At 41.3% G+C, this 13,190-nt stretch overlaps 1 protein-coding gene across 8 annotated transcripts in view; it reads left to right on the forward strand.

Moving 5' to 3' along the window:
* Positions 1–13,190, forward strand: part of eml1 (EMAP like 1) — a 51,514-nt gene that overhangs the window by 36,326 nt on the left and 1,998 nt on the right. For 6 of the 8 annotated variants that reach the window (XM_034576818.1, XM_034576814.1, XM_034576820.1 and 3 more), the window contains 17 exons: positions 1,809–1,835; positions 4,651–4,780; positions 5,872–6,021; positions 7,014–7,083; positions 7,332–7,442; positions 7,758–7,853; positions 8,003–8,137; positions 8,250–8,349; positions 8,728–8,879; positions 9,605–9,730; positions 10,113–10,244; positions 10,514–10,581; positions 10,673–10,761; positions 11,486–11,583; positions 11,947–12,034; positions 12,833–12,928; positions 13,043–13,173. In XM_034576818.1, the coding sequence (XP_034432709.1) occupies positions 1,809–1,835; positions 4,651–4,780; positions 5,872–6,021; positions 7,014–7,083; positions 7,332–7,442; positions 7,758–7,853; positions 8,003–8,137; positions 8,250–8,349; positions 8,728–8,879; positions 9,605–9,730; positions 10,113–10,244; positions 10,514–10,581; positions 10,673–10,761; positions 11,486–11,583; positions 11,947–12,034; positions 12,833–12,928; positions 13,043–13,173 (1,799 nt within the window). The remainder of the gene's footprint in view (positions 1–1,808; positions 1,836–4,650; positions 4,781–5,871; positions 6,022–7,013; positions 7,084–7,331; positions 7,443–7,757; positions 7,854–8,002; positions 8,138–8,249; positions 8,350–8,727; positions 8,880–9,604; positions 9,731–10,112; positions 10,245–10,513; positions 10,582–10,672; positions 10,762–11,485; positions 11,584–11,946; positions 12,035–12,832; positions 12,929–13,042; positions 13,174–13,190) is intronic. The other 2 variants (XM_034576815.1, XM_034576822.1) reach the window with 1 other exon arrangement.

The raw sequence follows: 13,190 nt of genomic DNA on the forward strand, positions 1-13,190 counted from the left end.
AGTGTCTAGATCGCCCCCTGATGGCTCGCTGCAGTATCATAAACTCCCTCGTCCTCTGTGTTAGTGGATGGGACATGTACTAAACAAAGAAGTCAAAGTACACGTCAAGTAATTGTTTCTCCAAGAGGGTTTCTGTCGTTCTTATCACACTGATGTACGTTCCAGTGTTCACCTTTCGAGTAGGTTTGGTGCTGTAATAATGGGGGAAACGACTCACTTGCGATTATTTGAGGACGTGTATCGGTGGGACATCGATACCACAGCTCCACCCCCCCAATCACTACTGCAGAGACTCTGGCGCCACGTGCACAAGGGAATTAAATGAAATGAAGGAGGTTTTTCTCTCCACAGTCACCAAATTGCTTGTTCATCGTGGAGAACTGTTGTCTCGACCTTACTTTGTAAAGTGCCTTGAGATAATGTATATTATTTTTTGGCACTATACAAATAAAATTTTATTTAAGTGAACAAGATAACAGCGTATCGAGGATATTTTGGCAGCATTTCTGGAAAGTGGGAGGAAATGGAGACACGTTGTCCATCTGTAGATACATACTATGACGTAGTGTCTGAGTCTGCGTTTACTAAATTTCGTCAATGGAGGTATCAAGTGTAAAGGTAACTTGTCCCCTTATAGTCACAATGGCTACAATAGTTTTTTTACCATATATTTTTACCTGAAAACAACCTTTTCCAACCTTAAAGATAAATATTCACCAGTCAGTCTGTTATAATGGCGAGGATGGAGACAAACAAAGGAAAGAACTAAGAGCAGAGACTGACCCACAAATTAATTGTGAGTTTATAATGTTTCCATGCAACAGAGAAGAAAACCAACTCCTACACAGTTTGATCTCTAAACAAAAAGCAGGAAACACACGGTAACCAGACAGAGGCACAGAATGTGAAATGAGATTAGTATTGATCAGAATTTCCATCTCCTGGGTGCTATTGATTTTTGTGTAAATTGAACTGCTGTTCCTCATTTGATTTACACACCTGGTTCCAGATCTTTTCAATTTAGGGCTGCACGCCCACAACAAACCTCATCTAGACTCTGTACGGACTTAGACACACAGATTTGAAGTGGTGGTGGTTTAGTATCTTTATTTTTCCTTTGAGGTCCAAATCTTGCAAATACGATGATAAGATGAAATTAAAATTAACTAATGCATTTTCTTTGTACATTTTCAAACTGTGTTAGTTTTTTATCTGCTATTCGTCTTTAAACATCTCTAAGGCTGCTGCCATCTGTGATAGGATGCTGACTATTAGTAGGAAACATGCTACAGGGATAATTATTTCTACTGCACAGCAATTAAAGGACATTTGAATTAATTATAGACCAATAATCTCATGCAAAACCACATAAACTACCTCCGGGTGACAGTTAATGAATATTAACAGATAAAAATGATAATTGCAACTGTAACTTCTGCTAGTATTATGATTAGATGCGGCACATAAAGAGATTACAATCAAAGGGATTCATTTGATACAGTAAAATGTACTGAGAGACTGAAATGTCTGAAGTCAGCTTTTTTTTCTTTGTGGAGGGATTTAAAAAAGGAAAGCTAAAGCAGGCACTGGGCAGACAGATGTAGTAATTTACTAACAACGTAAGATCAAGGGTGGGACACCATCGCTCAGGAAATGAGCTTTGATTCATTAGGAGCGTTGAGGACAGAAGCTGCTGTTCATTTACACCAGGAAACAGGTGCACTCATGTTAGGACAGACCAGGAAGTGAGGAAGCCGTGTCTGCCCCTTATGTGGTGCTTGTGTGTTTCTCTCTGTGACCTTTACAAGGGATGCGACGTGTGACCCACTGCAAAGGTAGGCTGCCCCCTCCCCCCCCCCCTCCCTTATAATGGCCCCCCGGCCTCCACGGCTCTCTGGACGATGCAGATGATTATTTTTTGGCTTTTATTTAAATCAGGACTTTTCTTTGGAAATTTCAATTCATATCTTAAGTTTTTGTATTTCCCCCCTCAACGTTTTCCAATTTCGTTCAGTGCATTGATCAGAGAGCTGTCCAGACAGGGGCAGGAGTGGGCTGACAAAGTGTGTGTGTGTGTGTGTGTGTGTGTGTGACAGTTATCCTCCCCACGCGACCTAACCTGCACTGAACGCTGTGTCAGAGTGCGATTGCAGTGTTTGCAGTGTTCACTTGAGTGTCTCCCCACTTGCGGATGAAGCTGCTGCCTCACCAGACGTGTGTATGTTCGCTCACAGCCTCACTTTCGCTCATAGGCGTCTAGTCTGTGTCACCATAGTAACAACACAAAGAGTGCTGACACTCGCTCCCCTCGCAGTCGCTTTGAGTGCTTCTGCGAACTCTTTAAATCCTCTGTTCTGAGATTCCTCGCCATAGTTTCAGAGCAAGTAGATTTGCAGCTGCCCCCCCGAAAATGAACATTTGCATTACAAACACATTCAGTCTCTCTTTTTGGGGGGTACTTCCTAAGTCTGTTTGATTTCACTGCTTGTAGTTCTCTCACGCTGCCCCAAGCGTCATCTGCTTGTGTGTAGTTCCCTTCAGTAAAGTGTTTACAAAGCTGCCAAGAATTTAAAAAAGCCAGGCTACTTTCTTCACAGAATATTGCTGTTTACCCAGTCGTGTAACGGGATAATTCACTCTTTCGGATAATTAACTCTTGAAACAACCACTTTTTGAAAGCAGTTAGACCAATGGCTCCCAACATTTTTGGCAGGTTACCCCTTAAAACTAATTATATTCCCTCGTAAACCCAAGAGATTTTCTCCCCTCAATTCCTCGTATTGTTTTATGTGGTAAATAAATTCAGTATTTCAGTCTTTAGTGTCTTTAAATTCCTAATAATTTTTGGGAAAAAACTTTGGTGTTAATAAAAGGGGAAGTTGGAATTGTGCTTCATTTAACCAGTGAAAATACTTTATTTCTTTAGTGGTTCTTTATTATTGGATACTTGAGTCTTCATATGTATTGGACTTATAACTGTCCCAATTTCCCCGTTATTAACATCAATTTACATTCTTCCTCTCTGGGAAAGTGGGAGCTAGGAAATGACTTAGAAGTAGTTTGGCCAGTAAAATAAACCAGTACATTTGAGTAGTAGAAAGTTTTTCTTCTTCTTTCCTGCCTCATTAATCATCTCATGACCCCGTTCATGGGTCGTGATCTCCATGTTGGGAATCACTGTTTTAGACCAGTGATGCATGATGATAGATATATTAACAGCCAATTACTACAAACACGACTTCATAATAAGATCCCAGTGAAAAACTGTCTGATGATAATATACAATATTCTGTTAGTTGATAATAGAAGTCACTTCCCATAGTTTCCTTTTAATAGTTTGTGTCTCTGCAAGTATCTCAATGCTTTTTGACTAAATATGACACAAAGAACAGCCATTACATGTGTCTAACGTATTCTACCAACCTCCTCCACCCTTTAAATTTCTGGACCCTTCGCCCTGCTTCTTGTTCCCGTCCACCCAACCGGCCCTGACAACCTTCAATACCCCTCTCCATCATCTGCTCTTCTGCCCATCTGCATTATAGTCACAGTACAGATTTACCTCAGCCGCTCTGCCAAGCAGACTGGGACCGGCGGCAGCTCGGCGGCTTCGGCTGTAACGGCCCGTCCGGCTGCCAGCCCCCAACAAACCTCAGTAAGCACCAGGGCCGGCGTGGCCAGAAGGGGCAGTGCCTACAGGGCGCCACCGATCAGAAAGGCCCCGAATTTTAACCTCCATCTGAGGAAGTCGGGGAGTTTGTCATCGTACTCTCCTCTTGATACACCCAGCTACCGAAGCCCCATTAAATCTCCTAGTCAGTACTTCCAGATATGTTACTAGTCAGTGAGCAAAATATAATAATACAGTTCAGTTCCAGGGTGAAAAGTAGATTTTATTTTATATCTGTACAATTAAAATCAGGAGGTTTATCGTAACATGTTCTTTCACACCAAGGACTTTTCAGACAGATCACAGGTTTTGTAGCATCACCTAATAACAAAGTAAATTAGCAGGTAAAACTATAATATTCTTCTAATGAGTTTTGGGGAAAAAAATTATAAAAGAAATGGTTCATTTTGTTTGTTTTGGTTCCCTTGATGTTTTCAGCACGATTTATTTTCAGTATTAACATTTATTTATGTTAAGTTTATGAGGATTTCTCATTATCCCTCTTTTCTAAGCTTGGACTTGTTTGGTTTTTTTCACAACATTTCCTTTGCTCTGCTTGTGTCCGCATTTCATGTTGGTTAACCTCTGCTGTGAGCTGAATATTCATGAGTTGTGGAACTGTTTTATGTGGAAGTGTTTGCAGTTCATTTTGCGCTCTTTGTTGTCATGTGTTTTGAAACGACTAATAAAGTCAGTGAAAAAGCTGATTTGTTTGTGCAAATTCTGTCTTTTGTTGTCTTTAATTGAGTCTTTATCATAGTGAAAAAATCATCACATATCATCATATCATTCCATTATCCTCAACATCATCACCCCTGTATTCACTTCATAACACAACATCGCATACACCTCAGTGTAAGTGTGTCTGTGCTTCTTGTGCATTTCAAATACGACTCCATAAAAACTGACATAATTCCACCAGTTATATGTATTTTCTACTTGTGTATAATCTCACTGACCATTTGTTTTGCTCTCTCTAGAGGAAGGTTATGTGAAAATGTTTTTGAAGGGTCGTCCCATCACCATGCACATGCCCAAAGACCAAGTGGACAGCTACTGCCTGGAGGCCCGAGCCGAGCTGCCCAGCAACAAACTCAAACTGGACTGGGTGTATCCTTCTACTGCAGTGTGTTCATAGCAAGCAGGAGACAGGATGTCAAGTAACCTGTGTGATACCGTGATTTTTATTTATTTTCTTTTTTTTGCTGGAGGTTCAAATATAATGGATTCCTGACAGATGATTTTAATGTAGTTGGCACAAGATGATATCTTGTTCGCACATGATAAAGATCTACTTTGCACATAGTAATTACCTTGTGGGAACAACTTAATAACTGCAAACTAAATGCATAATTGGCGTATGCTTTGAAAACCACAGGGGTAATTTGCTTTTATAGCTTTTAAGACCAACAAGAATTTCATTATATGATGTTTCCAAGGTGAAAATAATACTTGATTTGCTGAGTTCTCTCCATCTGTCGTTAGAGCATTTAAATTTTTAGTAATTTATTGTGTGTGAACAAGTTAAAACATTACACCATTTGGTTTCTTATGGGCTCCGTAACACTCACTTATACCCGTGATTTGTAAAGTTTGGAACCGTAGTCTTCTGCAGAAGAAAAATCCAGCCTGGCCTGTGATGTAGTGAAGAGAGGAAGCTGCATATGTGACATCTCCGATATTTGTTTTTCACCGTGCAGCGCTGCCAGAGTCAGAGCCTCATATCTCTGCTGCAGCCTGCAGTCAGCAATAACCTGCATGAACAGTCAGCAGCTCCTCTTGTGCTGTTTTAATTTTATTTGGTTTCAGACATGGTTGTTTCTTTCTCTTTCATTTGTTGTTGGGGAACAAAATGAATGTAGAGTGTTGTTCGATCGAGCAGAAATCCAAAGGGAGAAAAGCTGTAAATAACAAGATTAAATCTGAGAACAGACATAGAAATGTGGGCTCCATGCTCTGTGTGTGTTGAATCTTGATGGATTATTAATTAACAAATAAATAGTTAGTTACAATTATTGGAACTAACAATTATTTTCATTATTGAATCTGACATTTCTTTTTCTTGATTGATATAAAAAAAAATGTGTTTCACAGTTTATAAAGCTCAAGGTGATATTTTCAAAGTATATATTTCAAAGTTATTTTGATATATATCTACCTTTATTCCTTCAGTTTTATTTCCTGACCTTGGTAATAACCAGCTACGGTTACCGCGGTAGAGACTGTCGCTCCAACCTTTACTTGCTGCCCACTGGGGAAACGGTTTATTTCATCGCCTCAGTGGTCGTCCTGTTCAATGTGGACGAGCGGCTGCAGAGACACTACACCGGACACACAGACGACATCAAATGGTAAGAGACGCTGCAGAGATTAATGGTACTGCCTCCACAGGGATTATACTGTTTATCTCTGTCCCCTGTGGTAGTTTACTTAGTTTCTATAATCCTCACAGGCTGTAGAGTTTATTCACAGCTTTTTTTCTTTTCCATACACACACACACATTCCCTAGCCCCTCACCCTAACCTTAACCATCACATCTAAATGCCTGACCCTAACCCTTACTCTAACCTAACCCTTACCTTAACCTGAATTTAAACCTAGACTTAACCATAAAACATGTTGGAACTCCCCATAGCGTGACAGTGTAAAGAGTTTTAGGTTCCCACAACATGAGTAATACCTGGACCAGACACACCCCACTTTTTTTGATTGATTGGTTGATTAATTGATTGATTTTTTTACTCAGTCCTGTACAATAAATATGAACAATATTAACAGTGTAAGCTAAATCTTCACAATCCTTCACACTTTTATTCATCAAAAATAGTTTTGTAAATCATTCCAACCAAACCAAAAGCAAATTACACATTTTTTTATTTCTATTGGCTTTATTCCACAAATTCCCCCCCAACATTAGATGAAGAGACCTCTCCTGTTTTCTCCTGCTGAATATCTACAATGAGGGATGTATCAGTCCCTGCATGTCGTTAAACTCTGAGGTTAATTTAAATTGAGGTTATTAATCCGCACATCACAGATCAAAAGACAAACCGCAGACAGATTCTCACTCGTTTAAAGACAAAGTGTTAGAGCTCTACACATCGTATCCGAAAGAGGCTGAATTTATCTTAAAGTGCTTCATCTCCCCGCTCGCATTAGAGCAGACTAGGGTTGAATGCACAGTGAATATCATATTCACAGCTTTAACCAGCTCACTCACTGAGCGCCGCTTTCAAGTTCCACCAACACGCTGCTCATCTTTATTCAAATCATCCTTTTGATGTCGAAAAAAAGGCCTTTAAACGTTTTCATGTCTGTTTCTCACGACTTTATCTTCGCCAGCCTGGCTGTCCACCCCGACAAAATCACCATAGCAACCGGGCAGGTGGCGGGCACCTCTTCAGATGGAAAAGTAAGTGAGCGCTCTCATTGATGTTTTATCACTTGAGCTGATTTATTACTGAGGAGTTACGGTGACGTGATGTTCACTCAGCTATTTCAGGCACTTCTGACATATAAACGGTGTGTGAGAAAGTGAAACACATTCATTCTGTGCTCACTTACACACTCACTGAGTTCAGTGTGTGCTTCAGAAAAGTGTAAATCATACTGATGGTATGTCTCTGCCTGTGTTTGTGTGTGTATTATTTTCCCCGGCAGCATCTTGCTCCCCATGTTCGTGTGTGGGACTCTGTCAGCCTCAACACCCTCCACGTCCTGGGCGCAGGCTTCTTTGACCGAGCCTTGGTCTGCTTGTCTTTCTCCAAGTCGGTAAGAAGAGTCTGCAGACACCTTTAACGAAGAGTCTCACGCTCATGTGTTTTTATGCCTCTGCATTGGTGACAGCCAGTAGACAGAGGCAGTATGGTTTTGGGTTGTCCCGTCTCATTCTTGTGAACACGATATCTCGAGAATGCCTTGAGGGAATTTCTTCAAATTAGGTACAAAGGTTTACTTATACTCACGGATGAACTGACTAGATTTTGAGGGTCAAAGGTCAAGGTCATGATGGCCTCATATGAATCTGGAAAAAACTCAAATGAAGACTGATACTTGTCATGTATTGTGTCTGTTTCTGTTTGTTAGAACGGAGGAAACACGCTGTGTGTTGTAGACGACTCCAACGATCACGTGCTGTCTGTGTGGGACTGGCAGAGAGAGGACAGACTGGCTGAGGTCAAGGTATGAAGGCATATGTGTACTATACTACATGTATATATGTATAAATGTGTTGGATACAGCCTTTTTATAATTATTAAGTACAAATATATTTTCAACCTCTTTGTCTTCATCAGCTAAACTTGTTTCTTGTTCTATGTGTTTGGGTTCAGTGCTCCAACGAGTCAGTGTTTGCTGCAGACTTTCACCCGACAGACAGCAACATCGTCGTCACCTGTGGCAAGTCACATCTCTATTTCTGGAACCTGGAGAAAGGCATGCTGGCCAAGAAGCAAGGACTGTTTGAAGTACGTCAACAAACTGTCACCCCACAGCACAATAAAGTTTGATCATGACAACTTGTGATGTGATTTAAGTCCATGTACAGCTAAATATAAGATGTGTGTTCTGGTGTTACAGAAACAGGAGAAGCCCAAGTTTGTGTTGTGCGTGACCTTTGCAGAAAATGGAGACGCTATAACTGGAGACTCGAGTGGGAACATCCTGGTGTGGGGAAAAGGTACATGACATTCCTCACAGACACTCACACTTGAGTGTAACAAGAGGGAGCCGAAGAGATGAAACCCAAAACACAGTTAAATGAAAACTGTGTCTGTCTATAAAAAAAACAAAATTGTGGTCATAAGCTCAAAGATGTCTCATTGTTCTGAAGCTGTCAGGAGATCCAGATCAGGACGGGGTCAGGCCAAGGATAGAACAGAGCTGGATCTTATGAGCAACCAATAAGAGGAAAAACTCTCACCTCCGTCAGCAGCTCCGCAATCTCAGATGTATCTGCTGCTCACCCTGTGTGTCTGTTAATCTGCCCTCTTCAAGCAGCCGACCTCCATGTCCGGCTGAACCCTCTCATCCATCTCATCCCGTCTCTCTCACGCAGGCACTAATCGCATCAGCCACGTCATCCAAGGAGCTCACGAGGGCAGCATCTTTGCTCTGTGCATGCTGAGGAACGGCACGCTAGTGTCTGGCGGTAAAGACCGGAGGCTCGTCTCTTGGGACAGCAGCTACCAACAGATACAGACGGTGGAGGTGAGACTAAGTTCAAGTCCTACAAATGTAAATGAAAATCATGAGAACTTTACAAGGCTACACATACTTTTAAGGGTTAAATTATTTATGTTCAACCACATTCTCTTATATAGAAGGACACTCAGTAGAGCGAATACTTCCTGGGTTTTTATTTGGATCGCATCAAATTGCATTCATAAATATTAGTCACTTAAACATGCCTCTTTTTTTTTAAATGAAGATCCATGAATTAATCTCTGAGAAATCAACGAAAAAAGTTGCTAAATGCCCTTTCTCCCAATCCGTCTTCTGATCCGGACCTGCGCTAAAATTTAACGGGTTCTTTCCTTCCAAAACGTTTTGTGGAAAACCTTCCAGAGGTTTTTGTTAAAACAAAAAAAACAAATAAAAACATAAACTCTTTGGCGGAGGTAATAAAATGTTAAGCTGCATATCCGGCTCTTTCTTTTAAAGGTCTTCGTCTCGTACATCAGCCAGGATTATTCACTCAGGTCTGAGGCAGCAGACTTTGTATGCCGACCACTGCACCACATCATAAATATTACAGAGGGTTAAATGGATTTTCGCTCTCAGTGACATTCTTGCATATTTGTATTGATGAGAATTATAGATCCTTCATGTCTTATTTGGTCCGAGGAGACCACATTATTTGGACCACTTTTATTCTGGCACACGTTGGCATTTGATTCTGGATGTACAGATGGTTTCATATATTTCTTCCACAGGTGCCTGAGTTGTTTGGTCCCATCAGGACCATCGCAGAGGGCCGAGGGGAGACGGTGCTCATCGGGACCACCAAGAACTTTGTTTTGCAGGGCAGCTTGGATGGAGAATTCATGCCCATTACACAGGTAGGTGCAGCAGCCTGATGTGGTATTCCTTCATTTGCTTTACAGTGTAGGGCTGCAACTAAAAGCTGATTTCTATTCATTCTAATCTGCCGTTTTTATTTTCACATGTTGGTTTATGTGACCAACAGCTCACAACCTACAAATATTACATTTACAAAGAATTGACAGAGAAAAGAGGCAAATCCTCACATTTTTACTTAAATCAATCATCAGTATTGACTAATCTATCAAACCATTATTGTCACAGCTCATCTTCTTAAATGTTGTCCAAGTTGACCTCTTCTTTGTTGTACTTAAAGTTGAGCTTACAGTTTTATGTTTGTGACGTCGTAGCAGATGAAGTGTTTCTAGAATTCAGATAAAACTCTCCTCTCGTCTGCAGGGTCACACTGACGAGTTGTGGGGTCTGGCCGTTCATCCCTGTAAGCCTCAGTTCCTCACCTGCGGTTACGACAGGCAGGTCAGCCTGTGGGACTCCAGCACCCACCAGCTCATCTGGACCAAGAACATGGAGGTATTATTAGTCAACACTGCCCCCTGGGGGTCATGCATGAGAATTACACCACACCGAACAAATAAAATGCTTCTGCAAGTGGATCAGATAGGATGTGATCAGTCCTGATGTCCTTGAGATTCTTCAGGAACTTAACATGCAGAATAAACAGAATGTGTTTTTAAAGGGAGACACCCACATTAATATGAAATCCAATTTTCTACCATATACATAATAATCAATTCTTGTTTATTGGTGACATAAAACATCCTCTGTTGTGTTTCCGACAGGACGCGGCCCAATCAGCAGGCTTCCACCCGACTGGAGCTGTGGTTGCCGTAGGAACCCAAACTGGCAGGTACAGATCTCAGTCCATCCCAAAATGCCAAGAGCAGATTTGAATCATTATTAAACTGAAGATAAACCAGAGTGTGTCGCTGATCGTGCAGGTGGCTGGTGCTGGACACAGACTCCAAGGATCTAGTGACGATGCACACAGACGGGAATGAACAGCTGTCTGTTATGCGCTTCGGTCCAGGTATGTTGATTGATACATATATATATATATTTCTCAAAATATTGTACATATATATTATACAATAATCCCAGGACTGCAAAAATATTTGTTAGACAAAGTGGAAACAGTTTAAATCAAAGATCAGTGGTGTCAGATTTTTGTTTATGACCCGTTATACAGAGCTCATGAGATCTTATGAGAAGTTTATTCAACAAAGAGCAAACTGTTTTTCTGCAGCTGCTTCACTCAGATAAACAGCTGTGGAAGAATCCAGGGGAGTTAGAGCCTCAAGTAAACAATGAAGGATTTATACTTATATAGACATGTAATGAAGGGCTATGGGTTTATTGATGAGCATATCTTCCAGACAGTTGCATGTGATATTAAGAGGTTTGTGGTTTAGCAACCTCTCCATTATTATCAAGTATTTACCGAGGTCTGAAGGTCCCAGGGCACAGTGTTTAACCACATCCTGTTTACACCCTTCTACAGCTGTAACTAGAACAGAAAGATAATTATTCAAACATAAGTACACTGACATTTTCCATTACAATTATAGTTTATTTCACCAAGATGGCTCTGTGTTAAAATATTAACATACAAATTTGAATAATTAATCAAGTCTTAAAACTGTGAGAACTGCAGCCAAACTTTTACATATTAATCATCCAGTTCAGTCTATAAAACAAATTGATATTTTGTAAACAGTTCTTAATCTTCCTGTCTTCTTTTTTAATTTATTTAGATGGTAACTTCCTCGCCATCGGTTCCCATGACAACTACATCTATATCTACGCTGTGGCAGAAAATGGGAGGAAGTACAGTCGAGTGGGGAAATGCTCGGTGAGCACCTGTATTTATATTCCCCTCCTCAATCTTTGGCTACTTTAATTTTAGTTCCTTCTCACATCAGCTTTATATTTAGTTCCCTCCTCAGCTCTATATTTGGGCCGTACACTTTGTCCTCGACGTGTGTTGATAGGGAGGTTTGGTGATGATAAATGACAGCGAGCTGACTCATGCAGCCTGTGTCTGTGTAAACATAATTAACTACTGGTTGCTGTATCAGATTGAATCAGCATTTCTGGAATTATTTCTGCTGCTTGTGAAACCATATCGTCTCCACTGTAATGATACTGTCAAGTGTGTCGTTGTGCTTCTACAAAAAGAAACAATCTAACTTGGTCCTGTTTCATCTGATCTCAGGGTCACTCCAGTTTCATCACCCATCTGGACTGGTCAGTGGACTCCCAGTATCTGGTGTCGAATTCAGGAGACTATGAGATACTGTACTGTGAGTATGATCACTGTCGCCCTCCTGTTTGTTACATGACAGATAAAATAATGCTTGAAATGGAGAGTACATGACAGCAATGCAAAAAATCCTCTTTTCTCTACTTGCTCTAATCGAGTGGCGCCCCTCACTCTCGACAACCCTCTAATCATACACACCCTCCCAATTTGGCTTTGTACTTGAAACAGCAAATATTTCCCATCTCTCCCTTTGCCTGTCAGTTCCTCTGCTGCTCTGCATTAGTATCGCTGCCTGTCCATTCAGCCCCTCCACCACCCGGGGATCCACCTGCAGCCTCCGACAGGGGGGGGGGGGGGGGTCAAAGATATTAGTTCATCATTCTTCATTATCTCTATGTAATCATACCTGGAGGAGTGATGAGGTCGAAGCCTAGACGCCAAACTCTAACTAGGTTCTGCTGCATCAGTTGACTGACTAGAGTGATCACTGTATGCCAGCAAGGTTTAGAAACCGTGTGTGCAAAATTTAAATCTATCTCTGAAATTTAAACACTGTATCACTGAAACTGAGCAGTAAAATGTTTGAGGTGTACATGAAGGACCAATTGTTCTGCTCCACAGGAAATGTCCCATTCAATGTAGATTCTTTAATGACGGTAATAAAGACTTGACATGTGTTGACAAGGGCAATTTTTTTCTGTGATGTCAATCTATCAAAATCCTCTTAAAATGACTCCTGAGTGTGAAGGACCTATATTATTATAACAATAGCACGCAGGGTTGATTTTAAAGACACACATTTATATGTATGTATTTGGTTTGTGTATTTGTTCCTCAGGGATCCCGTCCGTGTGCAAACAGGTGGTCAGTGTGGAGACCACCAGAGACATTGAATGGGCCACTTACACCTGCACTCTGGCCTTCCAGGTCTTCGGTAAGAGCGAGCTAACATCCGTCGTGTCTCTGTGTCGTCACGTTTTATTGTTCATTCAGCAGCATTAAACTGCAACCGCCTCCTCCTCCTCCTCCTCCTCCTCCTCTGCCTCAGGCTTGTGGCCCGACGGCTCAGACGGCACCGACATCAACGCTGTCTGCAGGTCCAGTGACAAGAGCCTCCTGGTCACTGGAGACGACTTCGGGAAGGTCCATCTCTTCTCATACCCATGTTCACAGTTCAGGGTAAGATGTGCTGGAGA

This window comes from Hippoglossus hippoglossus, chromosome 22 (genome assembly GCF_009819705.1).
Source record: "Hippoglossus hippoglossus isolate fHipHip1 chromosome 22, fHipHip1.pri, whole genome shotgun sequence".
Taxonomy (NCBI): domain Eukaryota; kingdom Metazoa; phylum Chordata; class Actinopteri; order Pleuronectiformes; family Pleuronectidae; genus Hippoglossus; species Hippoglossus hippoglossus.